Below are 13,200 nucleotides of genomic sequence, written 5' to 3'. Positions count from 1 at the left end.
TTGCTCCACAAAAAAAAAAAGAAAAGAAAAGAAAAACCATGATCCAACCATTTTGGAGAGCAATCTGGAATTATTCTTGAACAATTATTAAACTACCTATGCCCTTTTCACCAAAGATGCCTACCAATTTGGTCAAAGAGCAGAACTAGTAGAAAACTCGGAATGCAAATGTGAGTCAAGGCAAACCCAGAAAGGGCAATACAGCTGGGAGAGGCTAAATATGGTAAAATACTGACAGTCTGATAGAAGAAGTGACAAGTGTCCATTCTCTGTAGACCGTCTGCCAGAGTGAGTCAGGATTATGAGGGAATCCCCGGCCAATGTCACCCCACAAATGCAGGTTTGATTCACTGTTAGGTAAACTATGACTATAACAGACCATATTAATAACGAAATAAATTGAAATCGTGTAATAATATCAGTACTTGTAAAATGTTTTGACAAAGCACAGTACCTACCAGATCTTGAACTCGCATTACATTAGTAATCATCGAAACTTTTTGGTACCAGTTAAAAAGTTGGACAAATTGATCATGAGAGCAGATCAGGGACATGAGACCCAGAAGCAATCAAACAGTCAAGTCAAGGATTATGATTATTGAGGAAAAATGCTCATAGAACACCCACAAAGCTGAAAAGCTGCGTCAGGAAGCAGGTCTAGACCTTCATCTCAAATCATATAATAGAATAAATTCCAAGCAGACACATGATCTAGATATAAAAAGTCATTATCTTTATGATAATAAACAAATTAGAGGAGAAGGAAAGAAGACACTTTTCATAACAATAGAGAGAGTTTCTGACCAAATAAGGGGTAGAGATGTTCACAGGAGATTTAATGGACAATTTTGTGAAAACTGGAAAGTTTTCCCAGAAATAAAATGCAGCGAAAATGAGAGGGAAACCTCTTTGTAGAAAATACCTCAAATTGAGGTTTAAACATACATGGAGTTATATAAAAACAGAATCCATTCCCAAAAGATAAATGGTCATAGAGTATGAACAGGCAGTTTTCAAAAGGGTGAGGGGTGGGGGGATCTAGCTATGACCAGCTGTAGACAGTAATGCCCCAAATCTCTAGTAATGAGAGAACTATGCATTAAGACAGTTCTGAGGTTTGACCTCACATCTATCCGATTGATTAAAATGATCAAAAACAGAAGATGGCAGTTATTGGAGGGGCCTTGACAAAACAGGCACACCTGTGCCTTGTAGAAAGAACTGTGAAGTGGTTTAGCCATCCTTGTAAAACAATTTGGAGTTGTACCCAAAAAACCACCACACAGTATAGAAGTAGGGTTTTATCCCAAAGAAATAAAAGGGGGGCAGCTAGGTGGCACAGTGGATAGAGCACTGGCCCTGGATTCAGGAGGACCTGAGTTCAAATCCAGCCTCAGACACTTGACACTTACTAGCTGTGTGACCCTGGGCAAGTCACTTAACCCCAATTGCCTCACACCCCCCCCCAAAAAAAAGAGAGAGAGAAGAAAAGAAAAAAAAAGAAAAGAGAAAGGACCCACATGTCCAAAAATATCTGTAGTAACACTTTTTGTTGTGTCCAAGAACTTTAGGCTAAGGAGGTGCCCGTCCTTTGGAGACAAATGGTGGTTTATGAATGTAATGGCACATTATTGCACTGTAAGGAATGATGAAAGAGGTGCATTCAGAGAAACTTAAGAAGACTTTAATGAGCTGATGCAGAGTGAACTGAGGCAGAACCAGAAGACTGCACTATTGTAAAGGCCGCAAAGGACTTAAGAACACAAATTATTAATTTAGTGACCAGTTGTGACTCCTAGAAGCCATGGGGTGACAAGTATTGGATTCTGAAGTGCAAGAGGAGACATTTTTAGGTAGAAAGGGCCAGTGTATGAACCTGCTTTTGAGAGAGGGGTGTGTGTGTGTGTGTGTGTGTGTGTGTGTGTGTGTGTGTGTGTGTGTGTGTGTGCCTGCCTGCCTGCCTACACTTGTTTACAAGGCAGATTTTAGATTTGTTTGGATCAGTGATAGTGACTCTACATTTGAAAAGAAAAAAGAACATTGATGAATCTTGTTTTAAAATAATCAGAACTGGGGCAGTTAGGTGGCACAGTGGATAGACCACCGCCCTGGATTCAGGAGGACCTGAGTTCAAATCCAGACTCAGACACTTGACACTCACTAGCTGTGTGACCCTGAGCGAGTCACTTAACCCCAATTGCCTCACCAAAAAAACCCCAAAACAAACAAACAAACAAAAATAAATAAAATAATCAGAACATAGCAGAAAGACATTCTGAAGGTGTCAGACAAGGAGGGGAGGTGTTGGAACTAATGTGTTAAATTTAAAACACAAAATTATAGTGGGGGTACCCTTTTTTCTTTGCGTAGAGAAGTATGTTCATTTCTTGATATTAGTTCATGTCACAATAATAAAAAGTGACAATTTTTTAAAATATCCACTAGGACTTGTTATGGGGGAATGGCTCATAAAATTAGATTTGATTTGATTTTCTGGGGGTTTGGGGCTGACGGCCTGGGAGATATTGTTGATCACCTATTCTCTAGTCCATTTGGTGGAAACTACGGAGTGAAGTTGGTGGTGGCGTTGTTGATCTTTTGTTCTCAAAGAGAACCATGACATCAGGAGGTGGTGTCATGACTTGCAGTGAATTGGATTTAAGTGAGGCAGGGCTGTGCAAGGTCACCTACCTCACTCTCTCTCCCAGGGCCATCTGAGTCCAGTGGCAAGATAGATATCAGGATGACTGGCCATAGCCCTGGATGTTTAAGGCAATTGGGGTTAGTTAAGTGACTTGCCCAGGGTCGCACAGCTAGTAAGTGTCTGAGGTAAAATTTGACCTCGGGTCCTGCCAACTCCAGAGCCAGCGCTCTATGCACTGTGACACTTAGCTCTGCGTGAGATAGAATACCGCCCCACAGAGGTTTCTGGCTGCAGTTACTGAAGTCAGGCTCCCAGGTGACTGTGAATGGTAACATCCTTCTCACCTTGCTTTTACCTGTCTTTTAGGACACCTGTGGGCAGAGGGAGAGCCTGGCTCCGCTTGGCGTTAATGCAGAAGAAGCTCTCGGAATATATGAAAGCCCTGATCAATAAGAAGGAGCTTCTCAGGTGAGCGCCACATTTTGGAGAGCTTTGCTCCTTGGGGGGGATCTTCTTACCTGAGAGACATGGGTTTGTATTTTCCACTCACGGTGTGCCTGGCATTTGTCAGTGCAGACCTTGAGACAGCGAGGCATTCAGCCTCAAATGGAACAGAATGCTTTGTGATTAAAATGACCCACCTTGGCCCAGAGTTGAGAAAATGCACCTCCTTCCCTTCTTGGCAGAGTCGGGGCACTCTGCATGTGTAGCATGTGTTGTCAGATATGGTGGATGTGCTGAGTGATTTTATTAAACTGCCTTTTTCCCTTTTTTATTCTTTATTCATTTCTTTTATTCATTCTTTCTCTTTTCTTCCCTCCCTTCTTCCTTCCCTCTGTCCCTCCCTTCTTCACTCCCTCTGTCCCTCCCTTCTTCACTCCCTCTGTCCCTCCCTTTCTCTCTCTCCCCCTCCCTTTCTCTCTCCCTCCCTCCCTTTTCCCTCCCTCCTTCCCTCCCTCATCTGGGTATTCCATATGCGAGTGAAATCAACAGTCTGTCCAACCCCTGTCTTTATCCCTCATAAGGGATGGCTTATGGGCTAGGGAATAGGGGGAGGGACCTATTTTTAAGTGAAGGTTGTATAAAAAAAAGGTGTCAGTAAAAATAAGACTTAAAAAAAGAAAACCCAAAGTCATTCAGCCCAGATGTCTCACCTTAGAACAAAGAAGGCTTTTGAGCCGTGCATTGTATTGGTGGCTCTTGGCAGGGACTCATAGACTTTGCAGAATAGGAGAAAGCCAGGCAGCTGAGAGAGTGTTAGAGGAGTATGAGTACTATTTAGGCTACAGGTACACATTGAGCTCAGGGCCTGGTGGATCCCCCGGCTTAGATGTGCTTCTTCTTCGCTGTCACCACTACCAAGCACCATCTTTGCTAGAGAAAATTCAGCCAAGCTTGGAAAAATCCAAGGCCATTCACCACCACCCTGCCTTCCTCCAGAGGGGAGCTTTTCCCATACCCTTTCTACTCCTTCATTCACCTGGGATCATTCTCCTCCAGCTGAGTCAGCAGATATTTATACAAAGGCTTTCTGTGTGTTACTCACTGAGGAATTTTTTTAAATGACCTTTCATAGTCTTTGCAAAAAAAAAACCCCAAACAAACAAAAAACAAAAAACCTTACTGTATAATTGGGGAGGAAAGACTTAACTAGTACAAAATTGTTGATAGTGGTATATATGGTTCTGTTAAGGGCTAAAATTCTAGCTAAACTGTCTAAAATATCTAATGAGTGGTCGCCAATAAATTATAAGCTTTAGCAAGAGTTAGACTTTTAAGCATTTATTAAGAAGAATAAGAATTTGGTAAAGAGAGAGAGGCCTAGATTCCTATCTATTAAAGGGAGAGCACATTTCTAGCCCCGCTCTTCACCAGCGTCCTCAGGAAAGAGAGTGAGCCCGAGCGCCAGTCTCTTCCTTCCTCCTCCCACTAGCCCGCGTCACTTCCTAATGCCAAAGAAAAGACTCCTGGTCTTGCCCTCAAAGACCTTCACTTCATGGGCGGAACTCTTCTACAGTAAGCCTCCAGCAGGTGGCGTCATTCCAATCATTACAGTACATATCGTAAGTGGATAAGGAATTCAGAAGCTGAATGTGGGCCCTAGAGGAGATCACCCGTTGGGGCAGAACAGGGATCGGTGCCTTAACTTTGGGGCATTCCCAAGCAAGGTCACCTCTGCTCAGGGTTCTTGGCTTGGCCACGTTTCTCTGCTCTCTCCGTGTCTCATGAAAACAAAAAATGAAGTCTCCATACAGTGGCCTAACAGTGATATTAGTTAGCTAAGACGGAGCCAAGATTTCTTAGCTTTTGAAAGCAACAATGCTGACTCTGGTGGATCCCCCAGGTTTGGAGGAGAGTTATTGCAAGAAGAGAATGCTCACAGAGCCAGGAGGCTTCAGCTTTCCTTCAATATACAGAGTGAAAATAACTCTCCCCTTCACTGGTGGAGGGAGCAGTTTGTTTATACAAGCTTAGAGCTCAGCTACATCCTTTGTTCTTACCCATTTTGGGGGTGGGGATTGCTTGCCTTTCAGATATTTCTCCACTTGCTAAGAGGGGATCACCAAGCAAAAGAAATGGAGGGAAAAATCAGTTGTAGTTCAGTTCATATGATCTCTGCACAAATAAAACAATTAGGTGAAATTAAGTGTTCTGATTCAATACCGTACTTTCTTTGACCTCCGATTTCATTAAGGTTACAGGGTTCTTGTGAAGTTTATGGGGGCGGCTAGGTGGCACAGTGGATAAAGCACCAGCCCTGGATTCAGGAGTTCCTGAATTCAAATCTGGCCTCAGACACTTGACACTTACTGGCTGTGTGACCCTGGGCAAGTCACTTAACCCCCATTGCCCCGCAAAAAAAAAAAAAAGAAGTTTCTGTATATGAGCCTTCTCCTGGATTTGTCTTGCAGTGAATTCTATGAGCCCAATGCCCTGATGATGGAAGAGGAAGGGGCGATCATCGCCGGTTTGTTAGTGGGTCTGAATGTCATTGATGCTAACTTCTGCATGAAAGGAGAAGATCTGGACTCCCAGGTATGCAGCTGCAGGCAGCCGACAAGTCGTTCTGGGTTAAACGATGCTCTCAGCATCTAGGTCAGCCTGATTCCACCAACCAAATTAAAGAAGAGTCCTATAAACGAGTCAGTTAGGAGTGCTTTGATTAATTCTATTGTGAATATAAGAGATAAGGGACCTTGCACAGAGCGTAGGTAGGTAGGGTTGTTTTAATGCTTTCCAAAAGCCAGTGTCTGATAGATGGTCTTCTCTCTCCTAATTGACACTGCATCGCCATAAATCTTCCCCTCTGCTGAATAAAAGGCTGGCAATGAATCACTGTCAAGTTTTACTCAAGGGAAGGAAAATTCAGGGCTGGAGAAGGGAGGAGGGAAAAGGGGTGGCATTTAAAAGTGAAGACCCGGATACCTCTCCGACCCGAATTAAATAGAAGGAAGCGGGATGAAAGAAAATGAGAATCTTAAAGAATGTGGAATGGGGGTGGGTTTGGGGAGAAGTGGGCTAAGAGAAATGCCGAGCAAAGCTCAAATTCTTCCCACTTGTCCTTGTCTCTCTCTTTTTTCAACCATAATGTTTACTTAGAGAAGTTGCTTCTGTAGCAAACAAAATTCCAACCCTCCTCAGTCCAACTTTTTTCTTCTTCAAGTATCATGATGTTTATTGATAGATACAAGTATATATTATCAGAAAAGGATCGGGCAGCTAGATGACGAAGTGGATAGAGCACTGGCCCTGGAGTCGGGAGTACCTGAGTTCAAATCCGGCCTCAGACACTTAACACTTACTAGCTGTGTGACCCTGGGCAAGTCACTTAACCCCAATTGCTTTACTTTTAAAAAAAAAAAAGAAAGAAAGAAAGAAAAGGATGGAACTGGATAAATTAAGTAGACGGTTTTAATGCTAGGCCATAACATGGTTCAGGTGCTTATCACCTGTCCCCTGGAGGACTGAAAGCCTCTTAATTGGTGTCCTTGCTTCAGAGCTTCCCCTCTACCATCTGTCCTCCACAAGGCAACCACATTATGACACTCCATTGCCCAAGGATACACTTCTGACTCTCAGGATCTGGCTCTCCTTGTCTACCTTTCTGAGCTTACTGTAAATGTCATTCCTGGTTACGCTGGTACAAGGTGTGCCATCTTCTGTCTCTGGCTTTGCTTGGGCCATCCCTTTTTTCAGGAATGTGTAGTCCCTCCTTGCTGCTACTTCCCAGAACCCCTGTGTTCCCTGGAGGCTCAGTAAAGGTGTCAAATTCCCCCCCCCCAGTTGCTTACCTAGATCTAACATGTTCCTGGTTTTTCTCCCAATAAAATATAAGCTCTCTGAGAGCAGGTAGAGCCTCCTTTTTGTCTTTACATACCTCCTACCTAGTCTAATTTCTAGCCTAATTTTGTAGAGTAGGTATTTAATTTTTGATTGAGTGAATGAAAATGAATCAATGAATGAATGAATGCTTAGAATCTGATGTTTTACAATATCAGGCCTTGTTAGGACAGGGGAGGGGAAGCTCTAATTCCACATTAAATCTTGGAAATTATTCTTGTAGGTTGGAGTTATAGATTTTTCAATGTATCTCAAGGATGGGAACAGCACTAAAGGTAGTGAAGGGTAAGTAGTACAAGGAAAAGTCGGTTTCTTTTTCCTGTTCTTAATTGTTGTTGTTGGGAGTCCATTATGAAGATCAGTTTCAAAATGGTGGACGTGGAAAGGGCAACCCTGGTTGAACTCTCTTTTTAAACGATGTTGTTTGCTTAACGCAGTCTTTTCAAACTTTGTGGTCTCAGGGACCCCTTTACTCTCTTAGGAACCTCCCCCTCCCAAAGAGCTTTTGTGGGTTATAGCTATTGATATTGACCGCATTAGAAATGGAAGTGTTTTAGGATTATTATGGAAATAGTTTTGACTTTTAGGAGTCTTTGAAAAGGCCTGGAGTCTCTGGACCACACTTAGAGAACCACTTACTTCAAAGGATTTGTTCACTCAGTGGGTTGTAGCTACTTCTCAGTCTCAGAAGACAGTGCCCTTTCCTCTTGTTATTAAAGCCAAATACGACTAGTAAAAGTCTATTATTTGATCTTACTATTGGGCTTCCTTAAATTTATGTTCAAATATGAATTCTGCGGCATAGAAATAGACCAAAAATAGACACACTGTGTTCAGATCATAAGTTAACAGATGTGGAACAGTTACACAGAAGTTTTTCACCCTGGTGATGATAGCTGTTTTAGTGTGGTATTCCCTGTTAGAGCTAAGAGGCCTTTCTCTCATAGTGGAAAAGCCCACTTCATACAAGAGTCTGGAGAGCTGGGTTCTCATTCTGACCCTTGTGTGACCTTGCATAAGTCATTTCCCTTCTCTGGTTTTCATCTTTAAACTGAGGAGGAAGGATGACTTTTCTGTTCTGAAATTCTATAATGGTCATGCTGTATTTTTGGACAGTCTTGTGATGCTCCATTTTCTCTAGATTAAAATCTGGATGTGTCTACTTTTGTACATATTGGAATACTTAGGTCTTAAGAAAAAGATCTGTTTTGGGGCAGCTAGGTGGTGCAGTGGATAGAGCACCGGCCCTGGATTCAGGAGGACCTGAGTTCAAATTTAAGGGACATTATGGGTTGTACATGTCAAAGCCAAAATTTGAACCAATCCTCAAATCCATTAATTTTTAAACTGTCACGACTTAGGTGTATGTATGGTAGAAACAACATGCAAATATTGGAAACATGAGATGTTTGAATTCAGAGCCATCTCCACTCCAGATGTCATAGGGACTATTTGTGTCCCACCTGTGGTAGAGCATTCTGAGCTCTTATCAGTCTGACCAGCCACAGTCAGACACACTGCTCCTGGACCCTGACATAGTGATGTCATTTTGGTCCTCCTGGATTAGAAAAACGACAACCATTATGTCATTACAGTAAATGATGACCTCAAAGTCCCATAACCCTGTTGTATCTTGAGTGCCTAACAGTATTTAGCACATAGTAGGTATTTACTAAATGTTTGTGGATTGATTGATGGGCAGAATGGAATAGACCCTGTTACAAGTGGGAAATGGACTGTCACTAAATCGAGTCTTGTGGCTGTTAGAATGGAAGTCCATGGGGGCAGCTAGGTGGTGCAGTGGATAAAGCACCGGCCCTGGAGTCAGGAGTACCTGAGTTCAAATGTGGCCTCAGACACTTAACACTTACTAGCTGTGTGACCCTGGGCAAGTCACTTAACCCCAATTGCCTCACTTAAAAAAAAAAAAAAGAATGGAAGTCCATATCTGTAGGGAGGAAGCGATTCAGCTAAAGAATTAAAGAATATCTCCTTCATACCAACCAAGAACCCACGTGGTTCACATTTCTCAAACTATAGAAAGATTTGATGAATCGTGGACACTCCCTTTCATCTTTTCCATAACTAGCCGTGGTCACACAGCCAGTACGCATCAGAGACTGGACTTGAATCTAGGTCTTGCTGCTGACCCCGTGCTGAGGCATGTAGGCAGGACACCAGGCTGCCCAGCTGTGAACCCAAAAGGGCATTCATTGCATCTGGGAACCCAGCTCCCTTTTCTGAACCTGTCTCTGCATCATGATCCTCATTTTTTTTGTGTGAGTCAGGAGGGGAATCATCTCTCTTGTATTAAGTATTTATTTTATATGTAATATTTATTATGTTATTGGGTAATTTTCATTTCTTTCTTTCCCAGAGATGGCCAAATTACTGCTATTTTGGACCAGAAGAACTATGTGGAAGAACTCAACAGACATTTGAAGTAAATAATGAATAAATAATGTTACCATAAGCTAAATTTTAATGGAGGGAAGGGGGAACAGAGGGAAAAGGAACATAATTGGCTGAAAGGTTCTAGAGACAGACTGTGCCCCATTTAAAGGTGCTTTATCCAAAAGCATCTCACAATCATTGGTAATCTTCCCAAAGGGCCCTTGATTAAAATGTGATTCAGCAGTACCTGGAATAGACCCCCAACTCAGCCCAGTGGAGTCTTTCTTGGCGCCCCCCCCCCTTGGTGGTTAAATATTACAAAGAATTTATTAAGTATTTTTCATAAGCAGGTCAATTTAATCAACAAACATTTATTAAGCACCTACTGTGTACCCGGAACTATGATAAGGTGATTTAATAATCTGGATTAAATGGTTGCCCTCCTCCTAAAAAAGGCAATGGGAGATAGATAGGGGCTCCGGTGCTGGGCTTGGGGGGACTGTTTCCTTTAAATCCTCAGCGCCTGGCATATGGTAGGTATTTAGTAAGTGCTTGTCGTTGGGTTGGTCTTTTTTTTTTTTTTTTTACAATCACTGTGGAACCAAGTGCCCCTGGCATTATTGTTTCACCCCAACTCTAGGTTTATCAATATGTGGTTCACCTGGTGTTTTTAAGGGATGATGAAGACTGTAAAGGTGTATGACTTAAGCAGTTGACCAAGGAAGAGAAGCCTTTTCTTTCAGTGGGTCAGTCAGTAGCTTAGCCTCCTGAGGATTTATACACAATTCTTCTTCACCTTTGGGTCAATTACTTTGTCTCTTTGTCCTTTGCAGTCCTCCATCTTTACTTATGGATTAGAGTAACCATCTAATCCAGCAATTTTGCCGGTAGTGTTCCCCATGGGTATACACCTCAAGCACTTGGTGCTTTGTAAAACTATATAGATGGGCCACCATCAGTTCTAAATACAAACTCGATTTAATGAATGCTGAATGGAGTGGTTGGTTGGATCTTGGGGGGAAGGAGGGCTGATAAGAGTATTTGGCATGCTTTTGTTAAAACCTAAAGTGGCTGTTGGAGGTGGGATAAGAGATGGGAAAGGGGAAAGGTAGGTGGGGGAGGGGACAGAAACCAGCTGTCTTCAGTCAGATCAGTTATCACAGTAATCAGAGTCCTGATGGAGTTTCCTTGTGTCTCTCTACTAAATTATATTCCCTGTGAGGGTAGGGTCCAACCAACCTCTTATTGATCACTCTTATTACTATGCACAGTGATATTCATAGTCATCATATTTGTTGAATTCATGTTGAATGAAAGGACAATAATTTGTTAAGTTAGCCCAGCACCTCCTTTTCAACTTTCATTATGTCCCAATATTGAGCGACCTGAATTTCTCCACTAGGGTTTCTTACAGAATATTATCTGTAAAGACAGATTTCTCACAAATAATCATTACTACTCTTAGCTCAAGCTAAGAAATGATGATGGTGCAAAATGTAAACAAGATCTTATTAATGACCTTGTGACCGTTCTTCCTTAACACGGGTTGGTTGTATTGTAGTAGACTTCGGTGGAATGTTTGTTTGGCGTTGAATGATAAAGTTGTGTTTGCTGGTTTACGATGACCATTTTTCAGATGTGCCTTGTTTTATCTTTCCTGTTTGACAGCGCAACAGTAAACAACCTTCAGGCCAAAGTGGATGCTTTAGAGAAGTCTAACACTAAGCTGACTGAAGAGGTAGGTGTGGTGGGGCATTCCTGGGGTGGTTGGCCCTGGGTGTGCAGTGCTTACCAGGCACAAGTGATTCCTCTTGGATCCAAGTTAGACTCACTCTCCTTTGGTCGAGACTTTTGAGTTTTGGAACTTGGAAAGGAAACTTGCCCTCCAGAGCCCCATCCAGTCTTAATTTTTCAATCTAAGAAAACATTCATGGACTCTTCTTTTTCTTTTTCTTTTTTTTTTTAGTGAGGCAATTGGGGTTAAGTGACTTGCCCAGGGTCACACAGCTAGTAAGTGTCACGTGTCTGAGGCTGGATTTGAACTCAGGTCCTCCTGAATCCAGGGCCAGTGCTCTATCCACTGCGCCATCTAGCTGCCCTATATTCATGGACTCTTGTCCATGACTTTGTGCACAGTGGCTGATCAGGTGGAGGACACTGCTCATTGTGTTTATGAGGATGCTGAGTTCGTGCCAATGAGAGAGAGGCTGGTCATTTATTGACTTTCATGCAGGATTGATCGAACATCGTTTATGCTGAGTCAGTACTTTTGGTCAGACTCTTATTACATGAGTAATAAGAGTAGTTGGCATTGAACTTTAGAAGATTTTTCCTATCACTTAATCATTAACCCCACACACCCAGCAAAGAAAACCTTAGAAGCTTCTCTTAACCATGCCACATCAGATATACATGGGATAAAATGATTTGAACCTCTCTGAAAGCCTCATCTGTAAACTGGGGATAATTAAAACCCCCAGCTCATGGGTCAGGATCCACTGAGATAATGTAATGAAAGTACTTTGCAACCTCAGAGCACTCTCTAAACATGCTCTCTTGCCTGGTTTTATTATCTTATTTATTATTGTTATTATTATTATTATTATTATTGTTGTTGTTGTTGTTGTTGTTGTTTTGGAGGCAATGGGGGTTAAGTGACTTGCCCAGGGTCACACAGCTAGTAAATGTCAAGTGTCTGAGGCTGGATTTGAGGTCCTCCAGACTCCAGGACCGGTGCTTTATCCACTGCACCACCTGGCTGCCCCGCCTGGCTTTATTATTAGAACTCTTTGGTGAGATAACTTGGAGCTGCCCAGTGAGATCAGGAAAGGGTATTCAGGTGGATCAACCCAAACCCGTGCCATGCACCAAACTTGACAGTGTTGTGGGTACCATCTTTCCTTCAGTGCAAATAGCAATAGAGAAGTACACTCAGCTGTAACAGTATGAACTGGAGGGAAAAATTCAGCAAAAAGCTCATACATATGCCTGATTTTGTGGGTGCTTTTATGCAGAAGGGGGATTTAAAAGGTACTTTCCAAGCCTGAATAAAAACATGCCTGGTAGTCATTTTGAAGACTGAGTCAAGACTTTGGCTAGTCCCAAAGTTTTTTTGTTTTTTTGTTTTTTATTAAAACGTCAGGAAACATATTTCAAATGCAAAGTTCCCTGCTTCTGGGCTTAGGAATTTGGAAGAATTATCAAATGAAATGTCAAACTATTTTGGGGAGCAATGATTTCTTCATTAGGTCTTTATGATTTGTTGGGGGAGAAAGAAGGAAACAGATTAAGAACAAAAGCTCACCGAAGTCACTGGAAAAAATGAAGCTCCTTCTCAGTTTTTCACTTCCCTAACAGAAGAAGAAAAGAGCGTGGTTTGCAGTTTTTCTTGAAACTTCCTAAAACTTTCCAAACAAATATCAAACTAGCATATAGTTAACATTACAGGTTCGATTTTTATTTTCCTGAGGAGGAAAAATTAAAGTGGAAAGCAGTTTACTATAAACTAAATACATTTTAAGCACTGAAACTTTTTTATTATAATTTTATCTTTATAAAAATAAACATGTAAACATAGCAAGAGGGAAAACCTTCCCCAACCCTCTCCTCCTCCCCCTCTTGCCTTCAACCAGGCAGAAGCAGGGAAATTGGTTTTGCTCCATCGTCTCCTCCTGGCCAGTTGCAAATTCTGCATTTAGCCTTGTTTTCCTTCCTAGAAGAACTTAAATTAGAGGCTTCTGAGGAGCCTTAGAACTTCTGGGTTCAGGAGCTTTTGTTGTGCAGAGAATTTAAGAGACATGTTATACTATTGCTAATCACAG

The 13,200-nt window shown here is 42.1% G+C and overlaps 1 protein-coding gene across 16 annotated transcripts in view; it reads left to right on the top strand.

Moving 5' to 3' along the window:
• RUFY3 (RUN and FYVE domain containing 3) overlaps positions 1 to 13,200 on the top strand; it is a 140,827-nt gene that overhangs the window by 88,899 nt on the left and 38,728 nt on the right. For all 16 annotated transcript variants that reach the window (XR_006353583.1, XR_006353581.1, XR_006353582.1 and 13 more), the window contains 5 exons: positions 3,011 to 3,112; positions 5,557 to 5,680; positions 7,209 to 7,270; positions 9,363 to 9,428; positions 11,048 to 11,117. Coding sequence is in view for 13 of the 16 variants with exons in the window: in XM_043971160.1 (XP_043827095.1) it covers positions 3,011 to 3,112; positions 5,557 to 5,680; positions 7,209 to 7,270; positions 9,363 to 9,428; positions 11,048 to 11,117 (424 nt within the window). In the remaining 3 variants the exon portion in view is untranslated. The remainder of the gene's footprint in view (positions 1 to 3,010; positions 3,113 to 5,556; positions 5,681 to 7,208; positions 7,271 to 9,362; positions 9,429 to 11,047; positions 11,118 to 13,200) is intronic.

This window comes from Dromiciops gliroides, chromosome 6 (assembly GCF_019393635.1).
Source record: "Dromiciops gliroides isolate mDroGli1 chromosome 6, mDroGli1.pri, whole genome shotgun sequence".
Taxonomy (NCBI): domain Eukaryota; kingdom Metazoa; phylum Chordata; class Mammalia; order Microbiotheria; family Microbiotheriidae; genus Dromiciops; species Dromiciops gliroides.
This window is presented reverse-complemented; position numbering and strand designations above follow the sequence as displayed.